The sequence below is a fragment of the Anopheles gambiae genome, chromosome 2 (assembly GCF_943734735.2).
Source record: "Anopheles gambiae chromosome 2, idAnoGambNW_F1_1, whole genome shotgun sequence".
NCBI lineage: Eukaryota > Metazoa > Arthropoda > Insecta > Diptera > Culicidae > Anopheles > Anopheles gambiae.
In genome coordinates, this window is record NC_064601.1 from 88,958,459 (window position 1) to 88,974,085 (window position 15,627).

The 15,627-nt window shown below is 43.1% G+C and overlaps 2 protein-coding genes across 3 annotated transcripts in view; one reads left to right on the forward strand and one right to left on the reverse strand.

The window, feature by feature from the left end:
• LOC1276408 (uncharacterized) overlaps window positions 1-12,681 on the forward strand; it is a 56,007-nt gene extending 43,326 nt beyond the window's left edge. For both annotated transcript variants that reach the window (XM_061641230.1, XM_315751.5), the window contains exons 5-6: window positions 3,060-3,255; window positions 7,961-12,681. In XM_061641230.1, the coding sequence (XP_061497214.1) occupies window positions 3,060-3,255; window positions 7,961-8,171 (407 nt within the window). In that variant the 3' untranslated portion in view covers window positions 8,172-12,681. The remainder of the gene's footprint in view (window positions 1-3,059; window positions 3,256-7,960) is intronic.
• A 613-nt stretch (window positions 12,682-13,294) lies between these two features.
• Window positions 13,295-15,330, reverse strand: LOC1276409 (TBC1 domain family member 13). Its single transcript, XM_315752.5, has 6 exons — window positions 15,087-15,330; window positions 14,937-15,010; window positions 14,727-14,852; window positions 14,363-14,649; window positions 13,617-14,140; window positions 13,295-13,541 (listed from the first exon to the last, which is right to left on the reverse strand). Exons 1-6 carry the CDS (start codon window positions 15,104-15,106, stop codon window positions 13,427-13,429), a joined length of 1,146 nt encoding a protein of 381 aa, XP_315752.5. The 5' UTR covers window positions 15,107-15,330; the 3' UTR covers window positions 13,295-13,426.
• Between the last annotated feature and the right edge of the window lie 297 nt (window positions 15,331-15,627).

The window sequence follows — 15,627 nt, forward strand, 5'->3', positions numbered from 1 at the left end:
TGTACGGCATGCACAGCATGGAGCAAGGGAATTTATCCGGACATGGATTTTGAGCATAAATCAAAATTGAATCTTTGTCCCGGCGAGTGGGTTGGAACGTGGCAGATCTTGACAGGAGACTGGGCCTCAAGGACATTGATTTAGCCGGGGGGAAAGGATGGCGTAACAATGGGGTTTTTTTTATAAAGATCTAATGCTTCTGAAGTTTGGGAGTTTATGTTTTGTATATTTTTCATATTTTTTTGTACACAAGACATTGATTTGTTCAAGCAAACAGTAGAATATCAACCATTGCATGGTTTTGTAAAGCGCCTGAAGGTATGCAACAGTATTATAATCTCTTTCAATGTTGACTTGAAGCCATTTGAGTTTAAATATGAAATATCATGAAAATAATTATGAAAAATAATGAAAATATCATAAATAATAACATTAAATTTATCACTTCAAACAAGACTTTGTTTCCTTCATGACACCGTTCAACCTTTGATTTTCTAAATGATAATTTAGAAGCTTAAAAAAGTCATTTCAATTATGTTGTTCGATAAAAGAACAAATATTACTTTTTAAAATATATGAACCTCGTACTTTCCAAATGTTTTTACCAAGTCTCAGGAGATACAAATGGAGTGAAAAGCATTGAAATATTGCGCACACGCACAAAAAACGATTAATCCCTTTTTGAGATTAAATTCCTTTTGCTTTTAATTACAAATAACTGAAACGCATTCAGCGCAACCTCCCACAGCGCAAGTTGAAAAAGTCGCACAAAGCCTCTTTCAAACGCGAAATTATTTCATCTGCAACACTATAAAACTAAAAACAAAAGCAGGAATCATCCAAACGCATTCATCACAGCAAATTACGGCAAAGTAATTACTCACGAGCCACACCGGTCGGTCGCAATCGCAGTCCCAGTTGCTGCCAAACAAAAGATCACCTTTCCGACCCACTGCACCCATCCACGGCTGTGCCCATGACGTTCGGTCCCGCTCTATTTTGCTCTATGCTCTTGCTGTTTCTGTCTCTCGTCGCAAAGTGATTTTTAATTATTTCGCAAGTGCCTAATTTTCCACTCCAGCTGACGGAGCAACGGTCGGGAATACGAGAAGCATCGACGCTGGCAAGCGAAAACAATTTACATCTGGTCGGGTCCGCCCGCGCCGGTGGCACGTTCTGCGAGCGGAAAGATAATTAAATGAAAGCTGCGGACAGTGAATGGATATTCGCAGTCGGGCAAGCATCTTTGCAGCCCCCCGCGCTGGTGCCGTGCACGACGTGAGCTGCAAAGATGCTTCGGCTATTGGGCTCATCGTTGTGCACTTTTGACTTTGCTTAAGCCCTGTGTGCCCCTTCTTGCAGGGAGCGGCTCTTTATCGTTTCTTTATACACCACAAGCGCGCCGCAAAAAAAGGGTTCACTCGGGGGACTAAGAAAGCTGGCAGAAAGATACATCGGGCAAACGGAGGTACGCGCTGGTGGGCGGCTAGCGTAAGCCCTCACGAAAGGGACGTGCACTGTTTGGGTGATAACCCCTTTCTACCGTCAGGCTCAGTGTCTGTGCAGGGCGAAAGGAACAATCTTACACGTCTTTCACCTTGAAATTTCCATCCATCATTCGAATGGAGCGAGTGAGAAAGAGCAGCGTGCAACAAAAAAACTGCCTCCAAAAGGTTCAAATGAAGGTCGTGTCATGTGTCACCGAAAGGGAGGCAAAAAAAAAGTTGAATAAATAAAAACCAGAAATACTTTCTCTTCCTTTCCTCGTCATTATGGGGGGATAAAAATATGCACTGAAAACGTCGAGCATGAACGCCTTCGGTAACGTTGTATAATGATATCATTACGGCGGTCGCATGATGTGTCCGTAGCATTAGCTCGATCCGCGGGATTTATCTTCCTGTTCGGGGTAGAAGTATGGGCAGCATATTTATGCACAATGTTATTTCTCTGGCCCCCACACCGTTCCAAAAGTGTCCTCCGGAGTGCCGGTGAAAGTAACTCGCCCAGAAGCGATTAAAGTGGTTGCGCGTGGGTTCACTTCAGTGTGTTGAAAAGTAATAACTCTTTATTTGCAGTAATGTGGGTAGAGTCGGGAAAGGGTTTGGAAGGGTGAGAGAAAGAGAAAATTGAAGATAAGAAATGAAAAATATCAAGCTATCGGTATCAAATTACGAATGATCCAGATGGATTGATACTGGTTCATTTCACTGGTTAATTTTTTTTAAGTTGATGTGGAAAGTGTTCAGTTGATTTATTATATTTTACTTGAGAAACAAAAATTGTTTGACATTTAATTTGACAATTTATAAAAATCATCCTGAAAATATACGTAATAAGTAATGTTAAAGATATTAATTTAGCATGTTGCATACATCTAAGCGTTTTATTGAGAAATTCTCCCAAATTGAGCCTGTAAATTATGCAATTTGCATTACACAAACTCTCTTGAAAGCCTTTTATTAAACATTTTTAACAAAATTGATCTCATTATGTCCCTCGTTCGGCTCGTAAAATAGCACGAAACAGAATGTGAAGTGTATCCCTTCGTTATTTAGCAACAAGCAAAAAGGTTTGAAAAAGTTTCGGACAACTTGGCTCAAAAAAACACAAAAAAATAAACCACCACCACCAAAATATTGCCCCTAAAAGCACCTGACACGTGCGACATTTATTGAATTTTATGACAACCTTGCCACTCCTCCATCTTTCTGCGCTCATCTTCGTCCCAATCGGTTTCCCACTAACTTGGTTAGTCGTCCGTGCTGTGCACTGTTATCAAAACGCGATTAGCCAAGCAAACCTTTAATCGTTACTTTTTTTTATTGCTCCAAATTTGTATCATCCCTTCTCAGGTTGAACCTTCACTTATCTGTTTTCTCGTTCTTCTACGTTTTGTGGTGGTGTTATCTCTGCCCCTGGTTGACCCGCTACATTCGCTCCATCGAGCTTCATGTTCGCTTTCTCCCGGCAGCGTATCAATTTCCCTTCACACGCGTCCCTTTTTTAACCTTTTCTCGGTGTGTTCATCTTTCTCTTCCTTTTTTGTTTGTTCACAGGCCTTTGGAGGATGTCACGCCATCCGAACTACTTCGGCGAGATCGTTATCTGGTGGGGCATCTTCGTAATTTCGCTGAACGTCATCGAGGGCATCGAATGGGTCGCTATCCTGTCGCCGATCTTTACGACCCTTATCATCCTCTTCCTGTCCGGCATCCCGGTCCGGGAGCGGTCGGCGGACGAGAAGTACCGGGAGTAAGTATTGTGACATCTTAACAGATAACGCACACATACACACATTCCGAGAAACAAATTCCTTTTTATCAAAAATGGAGCTTGAAACCAGTTCAAAACATAATAGCATCAAACCAACACGAAGAGCCATAAAGGGATGCCCGAAATGTTAGTGAAGAGGGAGCGAAGGTTTGACCGGGGCGTTGATTCTTTCGCAAAATGGTGTCCCACTCCCGTTGGTGGCAATGTTTGCTGTTGGCGTCAGCTTGTCTGGTGCGTTAATTTAACGTTCCCTTGTCCATTTTCCCCGGGGCGACCGGGTCTTGCGAGAGCATTACTGTACACTGATTGTGAGTGACAAGCGATTTATGTTTTTCCAAGATTGTCGTAAATATTTTCCCGGGTCGCCGGGTGACAAAGACATAATCTTTCAATTAATTGTATTTGCTTTCGAACACTCAAACCCAAGGGGAAAAATCGAGGCTTTTTTTGTCTGCTCCCTTACCCTCTGAAGAGTCTGTTTACATAAGGCACAAGATTAATGCAGGATGAGTGGAGCCAGTGGAAAACCGTGAATCGCGAGCACAAATATAAACACTTCTGGGAACATTCGTCCATGAAACTCCACGCTCCAACATTGTGAAATAATTCCACCTAAAATGAGCAGTTCCTGGGAAAAGGAAATCAATTTCATATTGCTGCAGGAAACCAAACGATGTGAGCAAAAAATAGACAACGATAATAGAAAGTAAAATGAACGAGACGCATAAGCATAACAACTCGATTGACAAAGGCGTACTCCCGCTGGAACCGCTTCCACCTTGATCCAGAAAGCCCGGGAAACAAATGCAAAACAAACGCAAACGGCGCAAATCTTTGGCGAGAGTGAAGCGTGCTCGTTTTTTTTTTTTGCTTGCTGTGAACTAGCTTTATTCAACCAGAACGGAAGGCAGTCTCATTGCGTGCCTAGCACCAATCGAACGATAACTACTTTCGCCCGAGTGGAAAGGAAAAGAGCAAGTCTTGTGGTCACGCTAAGAAAGTGGGAATGGAGTTTTTCGGTTGTTGTTTCTCCTGCCGAGCAATGATTGTACGTACGCCTTCAACCTTCAAATAATTTGGGTGTGTGAAGGGGAGGTTGGACTAGTGAAGCTTTTTGGTCACGTAAGCAAACGTGATAAACACCCGAAACGAGCGAGACGTCGGCATGCATTGTGGGTGGGGAATTGGATTCCGCTTTTTGGTCGATTTATGGCCACGATTACGCTACACGATGGATCTGTTATGCCCCGCTGTGTTATGAAGGGAAGCAAATTGGTAGCGTTTAAGATTAAAATGATTGGTTTATTTATTGCTGAGAGCTCGGAGTGGGTCCGATGGTGGTGATGACTACGATGCATTGCTTGGTGAAAGTTATGGATGTTTGATTGCTTGCAGTAACATCTGTTACAGGTTGTGGAGGTAATCGGAGGATTTTAGTTTTTGTATAGTTTGCTCATTTCTTCGTCCACACATTCAGCTGGCAAAGATGTGTCATTTTATGGTAGTATTTTGTTTATTGTTTGACAATCTGTGTGTGCGTATTCACAGTGTGTTCCCTTTCTTCTAATTGGTAATCAATTATTGTTTATAGTACACGCGTCATTAACCATACATACCCACATTAATTTGTGGTTTTCATTGGAAGGTGGTTCATCTAAGAAGTAAGTAATGAACCATAGTGATGTGCGCAATGAGTCATACGTGAAGAACGATTGTGATGTGCGTAATGAGTCAGAAGAAGGGTTAAATAAACAAGGACTCATTTTAAGCTCATGTGTGGCATAATTTTTTAAAAGACTAGATCACTTTTATTCGTTTGAAAGTTCGATTAAATGCAGTACTGCAAAATGCAACGAGCATCACGAGATTTTCACCAACGAAAACGATGAACATATCCGTGGTAGCTTGATGCTCATTGCTGATACTCAATAAAAGTGCGTGCATGACATGCCGAACGCGACATGCGAATTCTTGAGTCCAACGCGATACTCTGAATGACAAGCTTAGCTTAGCATGATTTTTTCTGGCTGTGAACAGTGCTGCCAACTGCCACTGTTTGCGAGCGCCTACACGCGTAGTCCAAAACAGCCGAAGTCATACAAAATCATGAAAAAGCCTGCGCCCTTTTGTTCCGGCATCCTCGTGAAGTTTACCGAGTCGCACAGAATGGTTGTGTTCGATAAACATGTGTGCGTATCAGGTAGCAGCATTTGTACTGCTTACCTGCCGTATGCCGCTGTGATTCCGAGCGAGACGCATAGACAACGCATCAAAAGGACATGTGAGAATTTTTTCTGTGTCTCTTTTGCCTTGTCCTTGCCTTTAGATCCTGATGAGTGAAGCATGCACACCTTTCGGGTACGTTCGTGGTATAAGCTCTTGTGGTAGGTTCGGCCGCGCTTCTCAAACCGTTTCGGTGAGTCAATGCGCGGAGCACAGTGAAAGGGTGTGGGACGAGGAAGGGGATCGTACGGAACGCGACACCAAAATGAAAACACATTTGTCGCGTATCGGTTACGTCAACCTGTTCACACTTACGCTAAGTTCGAAAAGAAGCACTTGCTTACGTCGGCGGAATCGCGGACTGGATCGACCTTGCGCGTCGAGTTGATGACCGAGGCGGAATCGGACACCGTGGGAGAAGTTGGGTGGAACTAGTGCAAACGTGCACTTTATTTCGATGAGGGTAATGCTGATCGGTCAACTGACTGAACAGCTGATAACCAAAAGTGATTATCAAATTGGGCAGAGCCTTCGGCGGAATCTGCAAATTGGTGAGATGCACCAGAACACGAGTGATCTACGTGTCTATGGAAGGTGAACTGACTTCGCCATCAATTCGAGCTTTATTTATAAGATAGATGGTGTGAAAGTTGTGACACATTTGACAACCAGATGTTTGTCAAATGTGAGCTTTCGTTTGGTTTTCCGGGTTTGGGTTTTTTTTACAGGTGTTTCTTAAATTATACCCTGCGTGCCTGTGTTTTATCAACTATCCGTGCATTGTGGATGTAGCGAACGTTTTCCTGTTTATGCCTGAGTTTTACGGAAGTTTAATTGCTTATCTGTGGCGCGTTTTCCTTATTTATGTTCTGAGGTAAAACACGAGAACGTTTACGCTTCTGGTGTTTAACGTTTCTTTACCTGGCTGCTGGCTATGCGCCTGCGCTTCTGGTGGTTAACGTCTTTTTACCTGGCTTTTGGCAATGCTAAGTTAGATATGACCTACTGTTAGCAGTAAATCTGCTACACTCTGCCTCTCTCATGTTAATGGTGAAGATAGAATCGTATGCTATCGGCTCTGCATTCGGGCGTGGGCAGGCCCGTGGACGCCGTCTGTTCGTACGCTTTCAGTCACCACCATTCATGACTGAAACGATGCTCAAATCAGCTCACATGCACAATTAAGAAGATCAGTAACGAGACTCAAACAGTTGGAGAATCAATCACATGTTTCGTGACATTTTGATTAGCACCCAACTCTTGGTCACTCACTTGATCACGACATTTTCATCGGCGATAATCACGACATTCTTGAAATATACTAGGAGTGTGGGCTCAAACAACAAAATAAGCATGCTTTCTCCCTCTATCCGTTCTGATTTTCTGTCGGGTCAAACAGAGCGAGAAAACATGCTCATTTTGTTTCTTGGAACCACACGCACACATCGCATATCTCCTATGACCATCGTGATGATCACCGACTCAGAATGTTGCGACTAAGTGACTGACCAAGAGTTATTTGCTCACAATGTCACCAATCATGTGATGGTCGTACCAACTGTTTGAGGCTCGCCTCTGATCATTACAGTAGAGCTCGTGACGCTAACATGATGGTTTCAGCCGGAATTTATCATGATTATGTCAGTGACACTTTGCAAAACTGATCACATTAAAAAAAACTATGTCACTATGACCAAGCGATGGTCTTAAAAATGTCATGAAGCATATCGCAATTGTGTGACGCTGATAGGTATTTTGTTTCAATCAGATTTTTTATGACATTGACAGTGACATTTTGCAACACTGATTATAAGGCTGCTAACTCTTTACCTTTATCAGTAGCTAAAAGATTTTTTTATGAATCTCAAAAGAATTATATAAGCATTCAAATTACATTTAAGTCGCTGAAAACAGTGAGTATTCTCAAACCTACTTCCCAGCAAGTCCGTTTTGATTTCAAAAGATGAATGAAACGAGTTTGTTATGAATAGAATTGAATAGCCCAATTCCAGCTATTTTAAAAGTCAAATATACCCTGCGACACACCCCAGAACGACTTGAGTGAGAAAGACCAAAAATAGCTGTAGAACTAAGCTAGAACAAGATCGAAAGCTGGTGGGTAAAGTACGGCTCGCCGGCCGCATATTGTCTAGATAGCGGCTCTTTAACCTTCATTTATTTCCATCAAGTTGGATCTTCACGAACTCTACGAGCATTTTTGTAATGCTTGGGTCTTTCGGTCACATAGTTTATGGACTGCTGCCGCAGTGGATGATATCTGAAACAGTCTCAGGACATAAAATCTTTGAATTGATTCCATCTGGTTCAAATCGTGTTTAACCAATAATAACTAACCAAGAATTAAAATGTTACCTTTTCCTGTTCAAATTTAAATTATGTTTTTTCTACTAAATTATAATCCTAATCTCTGTTTTCCAACTCTCCCCTCAATCGCCAACAGCGATCTGGAGTACCGCAAGTACAAGGCGTGCACGTCGCCTCTGATACCGATCCCGCCCGCAATCTATGCGGAGGTCCCGCGGGCACTTAAGTTCATCCTGTGCTGCGAGTTCCCGCTGTACGATTCGCTCGACAAGCGCCGCAAGGACGAGGGCCCGTTCGCGATGACCACCTCCATATCGGTGGCGCACTCGCACTCGACCCACACCTAGCAATCGGGTGGTATGGCCGCATCCGGACACTACTACCATTCCTACGCCAGTGCGGGAGGAGCCAGCGGTGGTGGTGGTGGTGGGGGAGCAACCGGAGCAGGTGGTAGCACCAGCACTTCCAAGGAGCGCAACTCGATAGGGCGCGTCGCCAGCTACTCCTCCAGCCATCGCAGCGGCGGCAGTGGCGGTCGCAATGAGCGCTCTTCGTCCTCGCAGCAGCAGCAAAACCAACACTACCACCGTACCGTGAGCAGCAACAGTGACTTCGAGGACTCGATCGTCCCGGACCGTATCACGTGCATATCCGGGGCGGCACATCCGCAGCAGCAGCAGCACCATCACTACCATCACCATCACCATCATACGCACCAGCAGCACCACTATCAGCAGTACCACCATCTGCCGCAGCAGCATCTGGAGAATCTGATCGGCGACGGTAGCAACTACGCGTCCGGCTCGGCCCAGATCACCACCATTTTGTGATCGTGCCGGGCTCGGGTATCTTCGGCTTCGTCGGCTTGGCATCGCTGGCAGCACTGCCTCACTGCCTGTGTAGTGGTGATAGGAGTAAGCAACGGCGTCGCCTGCTGAGGTTAACGTTTGTACATACACTTGTTTGCGTATATGAATGGTGTGCGGGTCAAGCAGGCTTTGAAAAGGCACGTTCGCTTACTTTGCATTGGTTTGGACGTCCTTGTTCCGTTCCACTTGTTTTAGGTAGGCTCGAGGAGCGATTTAAAAATGGCCGACGGCCTTGTTTTCTGGTGCTTTGCTGTTTTGGTGTTTTGCTGTTTACTGACGCGGTGTCCTAGTGAGAAGCTCCCGCGAAAGTGCGTTCCGGGTGAAGGATACAATTATAGTTCCCAAAATTCTCGCCAGTTCCTGTTTAGCCGACCGGAAAATCAAGCTAAGTAGTGCTTTAGTCGTAGATTGTGCACCGGTTTTTGGTAACCTCTGTTGCAGCATTATTTAATCGCTCGAAGCAATATCTATTGACGGGAATAAAATGGAAGAACCCGTCCTACCAAGGGTACTCTGTTCGTCTAGTACAATGACAACAACAACAAGCTTGCTCAGTGAGCATGAAAAAAAAACTTTCCCGTGATACAGAAGTTTGCGAGCGATTGTTATTTCACTCCACGGTTTGCAGCTTCAAAGGAAAGGCTGTCCCGCGTTGCCTAGCTGCCGCGACTCCTTCCGGAGCGCTCGCAGAGATCAAACTTTTTCCAATCTCGGGTTGCACTGTACCGGGAAAAAAACCCCGATGCCAGTGAACTAACGAACCGACCATACACACACACACACACTACTCGAACGTTGAAAGTGTGATCTTTAACCGCGTTTGAAGTTTGTCCTCCCGGGTGTGATGCGCACTGCCATTAGCCAGTTGCCTTGCGTGAATAGAAACCTGATTTCTTCGGTCGGTTGGTCGGTGCCACTTGGGCGGATGATGCTTTTGTTGCCGTTTGAAAGTCGTCGTATCCAATGTTTCCATTCCCTTGCATCGAATCTTGTCTATCATTAAATCCTGCCACCGTTTCGATTGAACTTGTGTGAGTGGGTCTGTCTGTGTGTGTGTCACTTTTATGTTCCCTTTTCAAAAACGATCCTGAGGGGGAAATACCCTTGTTAACGCTCTATACTATAAAACTAACGAGCATTTTTTGGCGGAGCGAGTGCTCTTGATCCTTTCGTATCACTGTCCCATTCCTTGACACACTAACGAGGGAAAAAGAACACACACATAAACGTACATACACGCATACCTAACAGCCGCATGTGATTCTCAAGCGCCTAAGCCTTTCGTTGCCGGTATGCGGATGTGTTTATCAGGGAAAAAAGTGCTCCGAAAGGTTGGAAAGACAAGACATACAAAACTTGAAATGCCGCACCCAACACGCTTACGGGCAACACGGATCGAAAGCACCCGAAAACGCGCGTTAACAAAATTAGTTTGCCGTAGGAAAAACACACAAAAAAAAAACAAAACAATACGAAATCAAAACCAACGTTCCATGAGCTAAATGTTCCAAGGTAGAATCACGCAGTATGCATTCGTAATACAAACCGGAAGGAGAAAACAAACAAACAAACAAATAAATCAACAGTGTGCTTAGCAGTACGAAGAGATTTCAAAACGTAAGCTAACAAGAGCAAGAGAAAGTCTGCAAAACGAAGGCTAATGAGTGCAAAGCAAGAAAACTTACTGTTTATCAGTGGAATGAGATAAAAAAGAACGGAATTTGTATTATCTAAGTGAAGCTTGTCAAGTCAGAGAAACAAAAAAGAAAATGAAAAATGAAACAGAAAAGACAAAATTTAACCAAATTTGAGCTCGTAGTGTTCTAGTCTTAGAAAACAACAAACAAACACAAAAAAACAAAAAAAAAATAAAACAAGCATAACGATTAATAGAACAATTGAATCGATCCAAGAGAAGGAACATAACAAAGTGAAAAAACATATAAGAAAAGCGTTAACCTTCTACAAAAAAAGAATCTATACACCCTTTTCACTCTCGTTACTACCACTAAAGTATAGAACATCCGGCGTATCAAACACCAAACCTAAATACGCTCGGTTCGTTTAGGATCCTTTTGCGGAACATCCGTAACGTATGTCCGATTTTTCACCAAATTTTAAGGAAAAAAAAAACAATAAATCAAGCACACCTCGTGACACCTTTTGTAGTGAAACAATCTCTATTCTACTAACCTCATGCTATCCTCTCACTTTTTACTACGAAACAGAAAAAAACAAACCTTCGACATTTACTCTTATGCTCTTCTATCTCATCCTCTCTATATCCTTACACGTAAGTGTTAGTAGAAAGACAAGGAAGACACAAAGGTACTCCCCTAGCACTAACACTGTCGCAGAGTATTCGGGCAACTTATAACTAAAGCACGCTCTATACGCCGTAAGCAAATTGCTGTCTGATTGTTATGGATATTTCCATACCGTTGGATGGGTAGCATTTGCCTGAAAAGCATACAAACAAAAGAAAAAAGTATATACCTAAAAAATTAGAAGGAAAAAAATACAAAATTTGTAGAACAGAAAATTGAAGAAAAAACTAAACCAAACTCAACACCTATCTAAAGAAATCCTTATCGAATTTGGACGTGTTCAGAAAACAAACCTTCAAAACAACAACACAATGTAGTGAGACATTTCCAAAGACTTAGACAGCAACAGTTAGGTAGTGATCGATTTTCATTTCCAGTGTTTTGTACTACTACTACTGCTGCTACTACTTCTACTACTATTACCACTTCCACTATTACACAACTGTGCACACTCTGTATACTGTATAAGAAAAACCGCCTGGAGAAAACATCTTTTACCACCTGTTGGACCTTATCTTTGCTCAAACTCCAATTCAACAAGTAAAAACAACTCTCTCTCTTTCACTACCCCTATATACCGATTCTATACCGATCGTTCAACCAATAATCCACAAAGCGGAGGAGAACTGGTTTTACTGGCTCCTTTTCTCTGCAAACGACATCAACCCTTTAAAGTAAAAATGTCAATTTTAGCCTCCTCCCTCCGGTCGAGTAGCAGCAAGTAACAAAAAGGGAAAACCAAACCCCAAATGCATAATCTACACACTCAGCATTAGCAACAAAACAAAACGCAAGTAAACCACGAAGCACAAAACCACATCCCACCACCAAATTAGGCTACGACGGAGCGAACGAGGGAAGAAAGACGAACAAATTTATCACTAAATATATAAATATACTAACGGACACAACCTGCAATTATGTTAGGTTTCTCCCGAAACGATTTATCGTCGTTCAAGCGTGTTGAATGAATCGATCGTGCGATATTCAAAACATGCAAAAGAAGTTAACCAAATATACTAAAACCTTCAAAACAGGAAACACGTTCCAAACAGCAAACAAAAAACACGCAGACAACCATTAAAAGAATAGATAGGAACAAACAAACGGATATGAGCGAAAGAAACGGAATAAAAACAAGGAGAAGTTATGAAAAGTGTTTCGAAATGATAATCAAATGTGTTGACAAAAATGACAGAAAAAAACACAAAAAAATATATTAAACAAATATGTAAGACCAATGATGAGAGTCACGTGTTACCGGAGCATTCGAATCTAAGGATGAAAGTGGGAAAAAAGAAGGAAATGAAAACCGAACAGGAAGACGTGAAAGTGTTTACCGTGCACGAGAAAACTAAATGGATTTCAAACTGGCAAATCATACACAACAAACACGCACACACACAAAACACAGAGAGAAGCGTTATGATAACCCCGCAAGTTATAGATTGTAAGGGAGAGCATATATACAAAATAGGAGGCATTGTCGAAAAATATATTTTTAAGCAGGAGCTGTAATTGAGAAAGCAACAAACTACAGAGTAGCTATAACGGAACACAAACCAGTAACAGTGCTACGTTCCAGCAGGAACAAAACTATAGAAAACAATGGGAAAAGCACGAACATAAAACAAACAACCTAAAGAGAAAGAAAAACAAAACAGAGGAAGCGCGAAAGATAATGCGTGTGTGTATGTTACAACAATTGAACTTCTGCATAGAACATGAGTTAATAGAAAAAGAGAAACTAAAAACAGAAAACAAAAAAGTAAATCGTACGCAAGATAACAACAAATTAAAAGACTTACTACTTATTAGTATAGCGTGGAAATATTACTAGAATCAAGTATATATATATACACACATTAAAAATTATAATGGTCATTGATTCTTTCAAAAAGATATATAAAAATGAAAATCGCAAAACAACTAACTAAGTAAGCAAACAAGAAATTTAAAATGATTATGTACCTACACTACATGCGCAAATGCATGATGGGGGGCATGGGCAGCAAAGTAAACACACAAACACACACAAAACAAACAAACAAACCCACAATTGTTGAGAGGACAAGGGCAGCCAGGGCAACCTTGCAACGGGAACAACACAACCTGGATTGTAATACTGCGCCAGACCGAACAGAAGAAGAAAAAAAACTGTTGCAATTTAAGTGAAAAGAAGAAAAACCGTGTCCCGTTTTTGTGAGTGTTTTCTTTCCTCTGGCTGCATCCGAAATTCGGTAATTATTAATTATTTGTATTATTTTGCATTGATTCGTTTTCATTGTTCTGTTTTATTGGAAAGAGTTGAGTGTGTGTATGTGTTTTATATAAAAAAATAATAATCATATATGGAAAATAAATGTATCAAAAAGTGGATTGCCTCCCCGGTACGTACTGAAACCGCTAGTCGAGACAGGTCGCTTTCCGCAGCACGAGATTGATGTCCATCAGTGGAAAGTTCTGCAGCAGCTTCACGTTGTTGGCGAAGTCGTTCTCTAATATTTGTTCCCGCAGCAAGCTGTCAAGAGAGTAAAGTTAAAAATGATTTTCCTTTCAAGAAGGTACGACGGCTCCCTGCGACTCCCACACTCACAGTATCATAGCGCAGCATATTTTGATCAGAAAATCGTACCGCTTGTCGTCGGCAAACACCGAGTCCCAGATGCGCAGCACGTCTGGGAGCGGGAATTCCTGCGACAGCAGCAACGTGAGCCACCGGAAGCTGTAGTACTGCGGGTACAGCTCCTGATCCCGCAACCGTTCCCACACTTCGGCATCCTGCTCGTGCAGCAGGTTGGACAGCTTCGCCATCATGCCCTTGATGCCGCCCTCGGATTCGTCGAGCGTTTTGATGAAAAAGTCCCGTATCTCACTCATCAGCGCGGTGAAGCAGAAGAAGCAGTCCGCCTCGGCGTACCGGCGATACTCGAGGTGCGGATCGGACGCGAACACGTAGTAGATGGGCCCGATGATTTCGTTCATGCCCTGCACGTACCCCTGGCCGGGGTTAAGCTTAGCGTATAGGAACAGTATCCGTTCGACCACCTCCCAGTGTGCCTCCTGGCCGGCATCCATCGCTTCGTAGCTTTCCGTCGCCCGTTTCGTGATGAGATTGATCTACAAAAGGATGGGAAGATGGGTGAGATGCCTGTGTTTCAGACCGACTAGCTGCGTTTGCGTTAGTTAGACCTACTTGCTTTTTGAGCGTCGTGGTTTTTTTGTGAGGGAAAACAACAGACGATGTTAGTTAGTTAACTCACTTGGAAAGGATTGTTAAGTAACGTTGATTAACGTATTTAAAAAAAAAAACAACACAAAAGCCCGGTTGTTTCTGCTTACCTTGGTCATACCGACACCTTTCCGCTCCACGTTGGCGGAACTGAGCGTCGTGGGAGCGACTCGCACGTGCAGCTTTCGCTCGCGCTCCTTCACAAACTCGCACGGGAACTCGGTCGCCTGCTGGAAGAAGGAAATGTCGGGACAGAGCCGCCTCACGTCCTTGTCGATCTGTAGCAGCACCTCATTGTCCCTGAAGAACGTGCTCCAATTGCTTTCCGGACCGTCGCTCAGCGGATGATCGATACATTCCGGGCCATCCTGTTCGCCGGGCGAAATTACCATTTCCTCTGGAAAGAAAAGCAGCGTGTTTCAGCGTGAAAAAAAACAGCGAAAGCGATTTCCACCACCGCCTATCAACACTCACTGACAAACTGTTTGTACAGTTCGCGCTGCTTCGTAAGCTTCGCTGGCCATGTTGACTTTTTGGGGTTCAGATAGCCGAGCAGCAGCTTCCAGCACAGCGCTCGAAATCCGTTGCAGTCCGGTATGCCTACGGAACAGGAGAAGCATAATTGGGTTACACAGCTCTTGACCCACATAGAAAACAGAGGTGTAACCAGTGGGCGTTTCATACCATTGAAGCAGAAGCTTCGGAGCACTTTCAGATCTATCTCATCCTGTTCCAAGATGTTCTCCAAGTCAGCCACCCTGCAAAGCGAATGGTTTCCCCAATTAAAGGTAATTGAAATCACAATGAGCAACAGACAAATCAGGTTCAACGTACCGTATTTTGTACAACGACATGTTATCACCCAGTCAAGCACTACACACCCAGCCCGCATTCGCTCCGTGCGTCACGCACAAACTTCGACGAAAATTGATGATCCCACCCTCCTAGGGGTAGTTTAAAAAAGTGTAAAAAAAATGCAAGCCAACTTTATCACTACAGGCGGCGTTTATTATCACACAAAAGATTGCATCGTTCGCAGACGATTTGTTTACAGTTTGATGTTGTGTTGTAAAATCATAACATCAGCCTGACAGCTGTGTCGCCCGGTGAAAAAGATCTGTCAATCGGTGCGCGCAAACAGTGCTTGACAAAATATGGCATTCATTGTTTAATTGCACCGTTGTATGAGTTTTCAAATTTTGGAATGAGCGTTTTAGTAATGCACAATAAACTCGATTTGAGTCAATCGAAAGCTATGATTTATTAGCGTAGTGTTAGAAGGATAGTCAGTTTTAGGCATAGGAGGATTGATACATGCGATATTTGAACCCATGATGAGCTTCCCGTGATACTTCACAAGCGCCACAGATTAAAC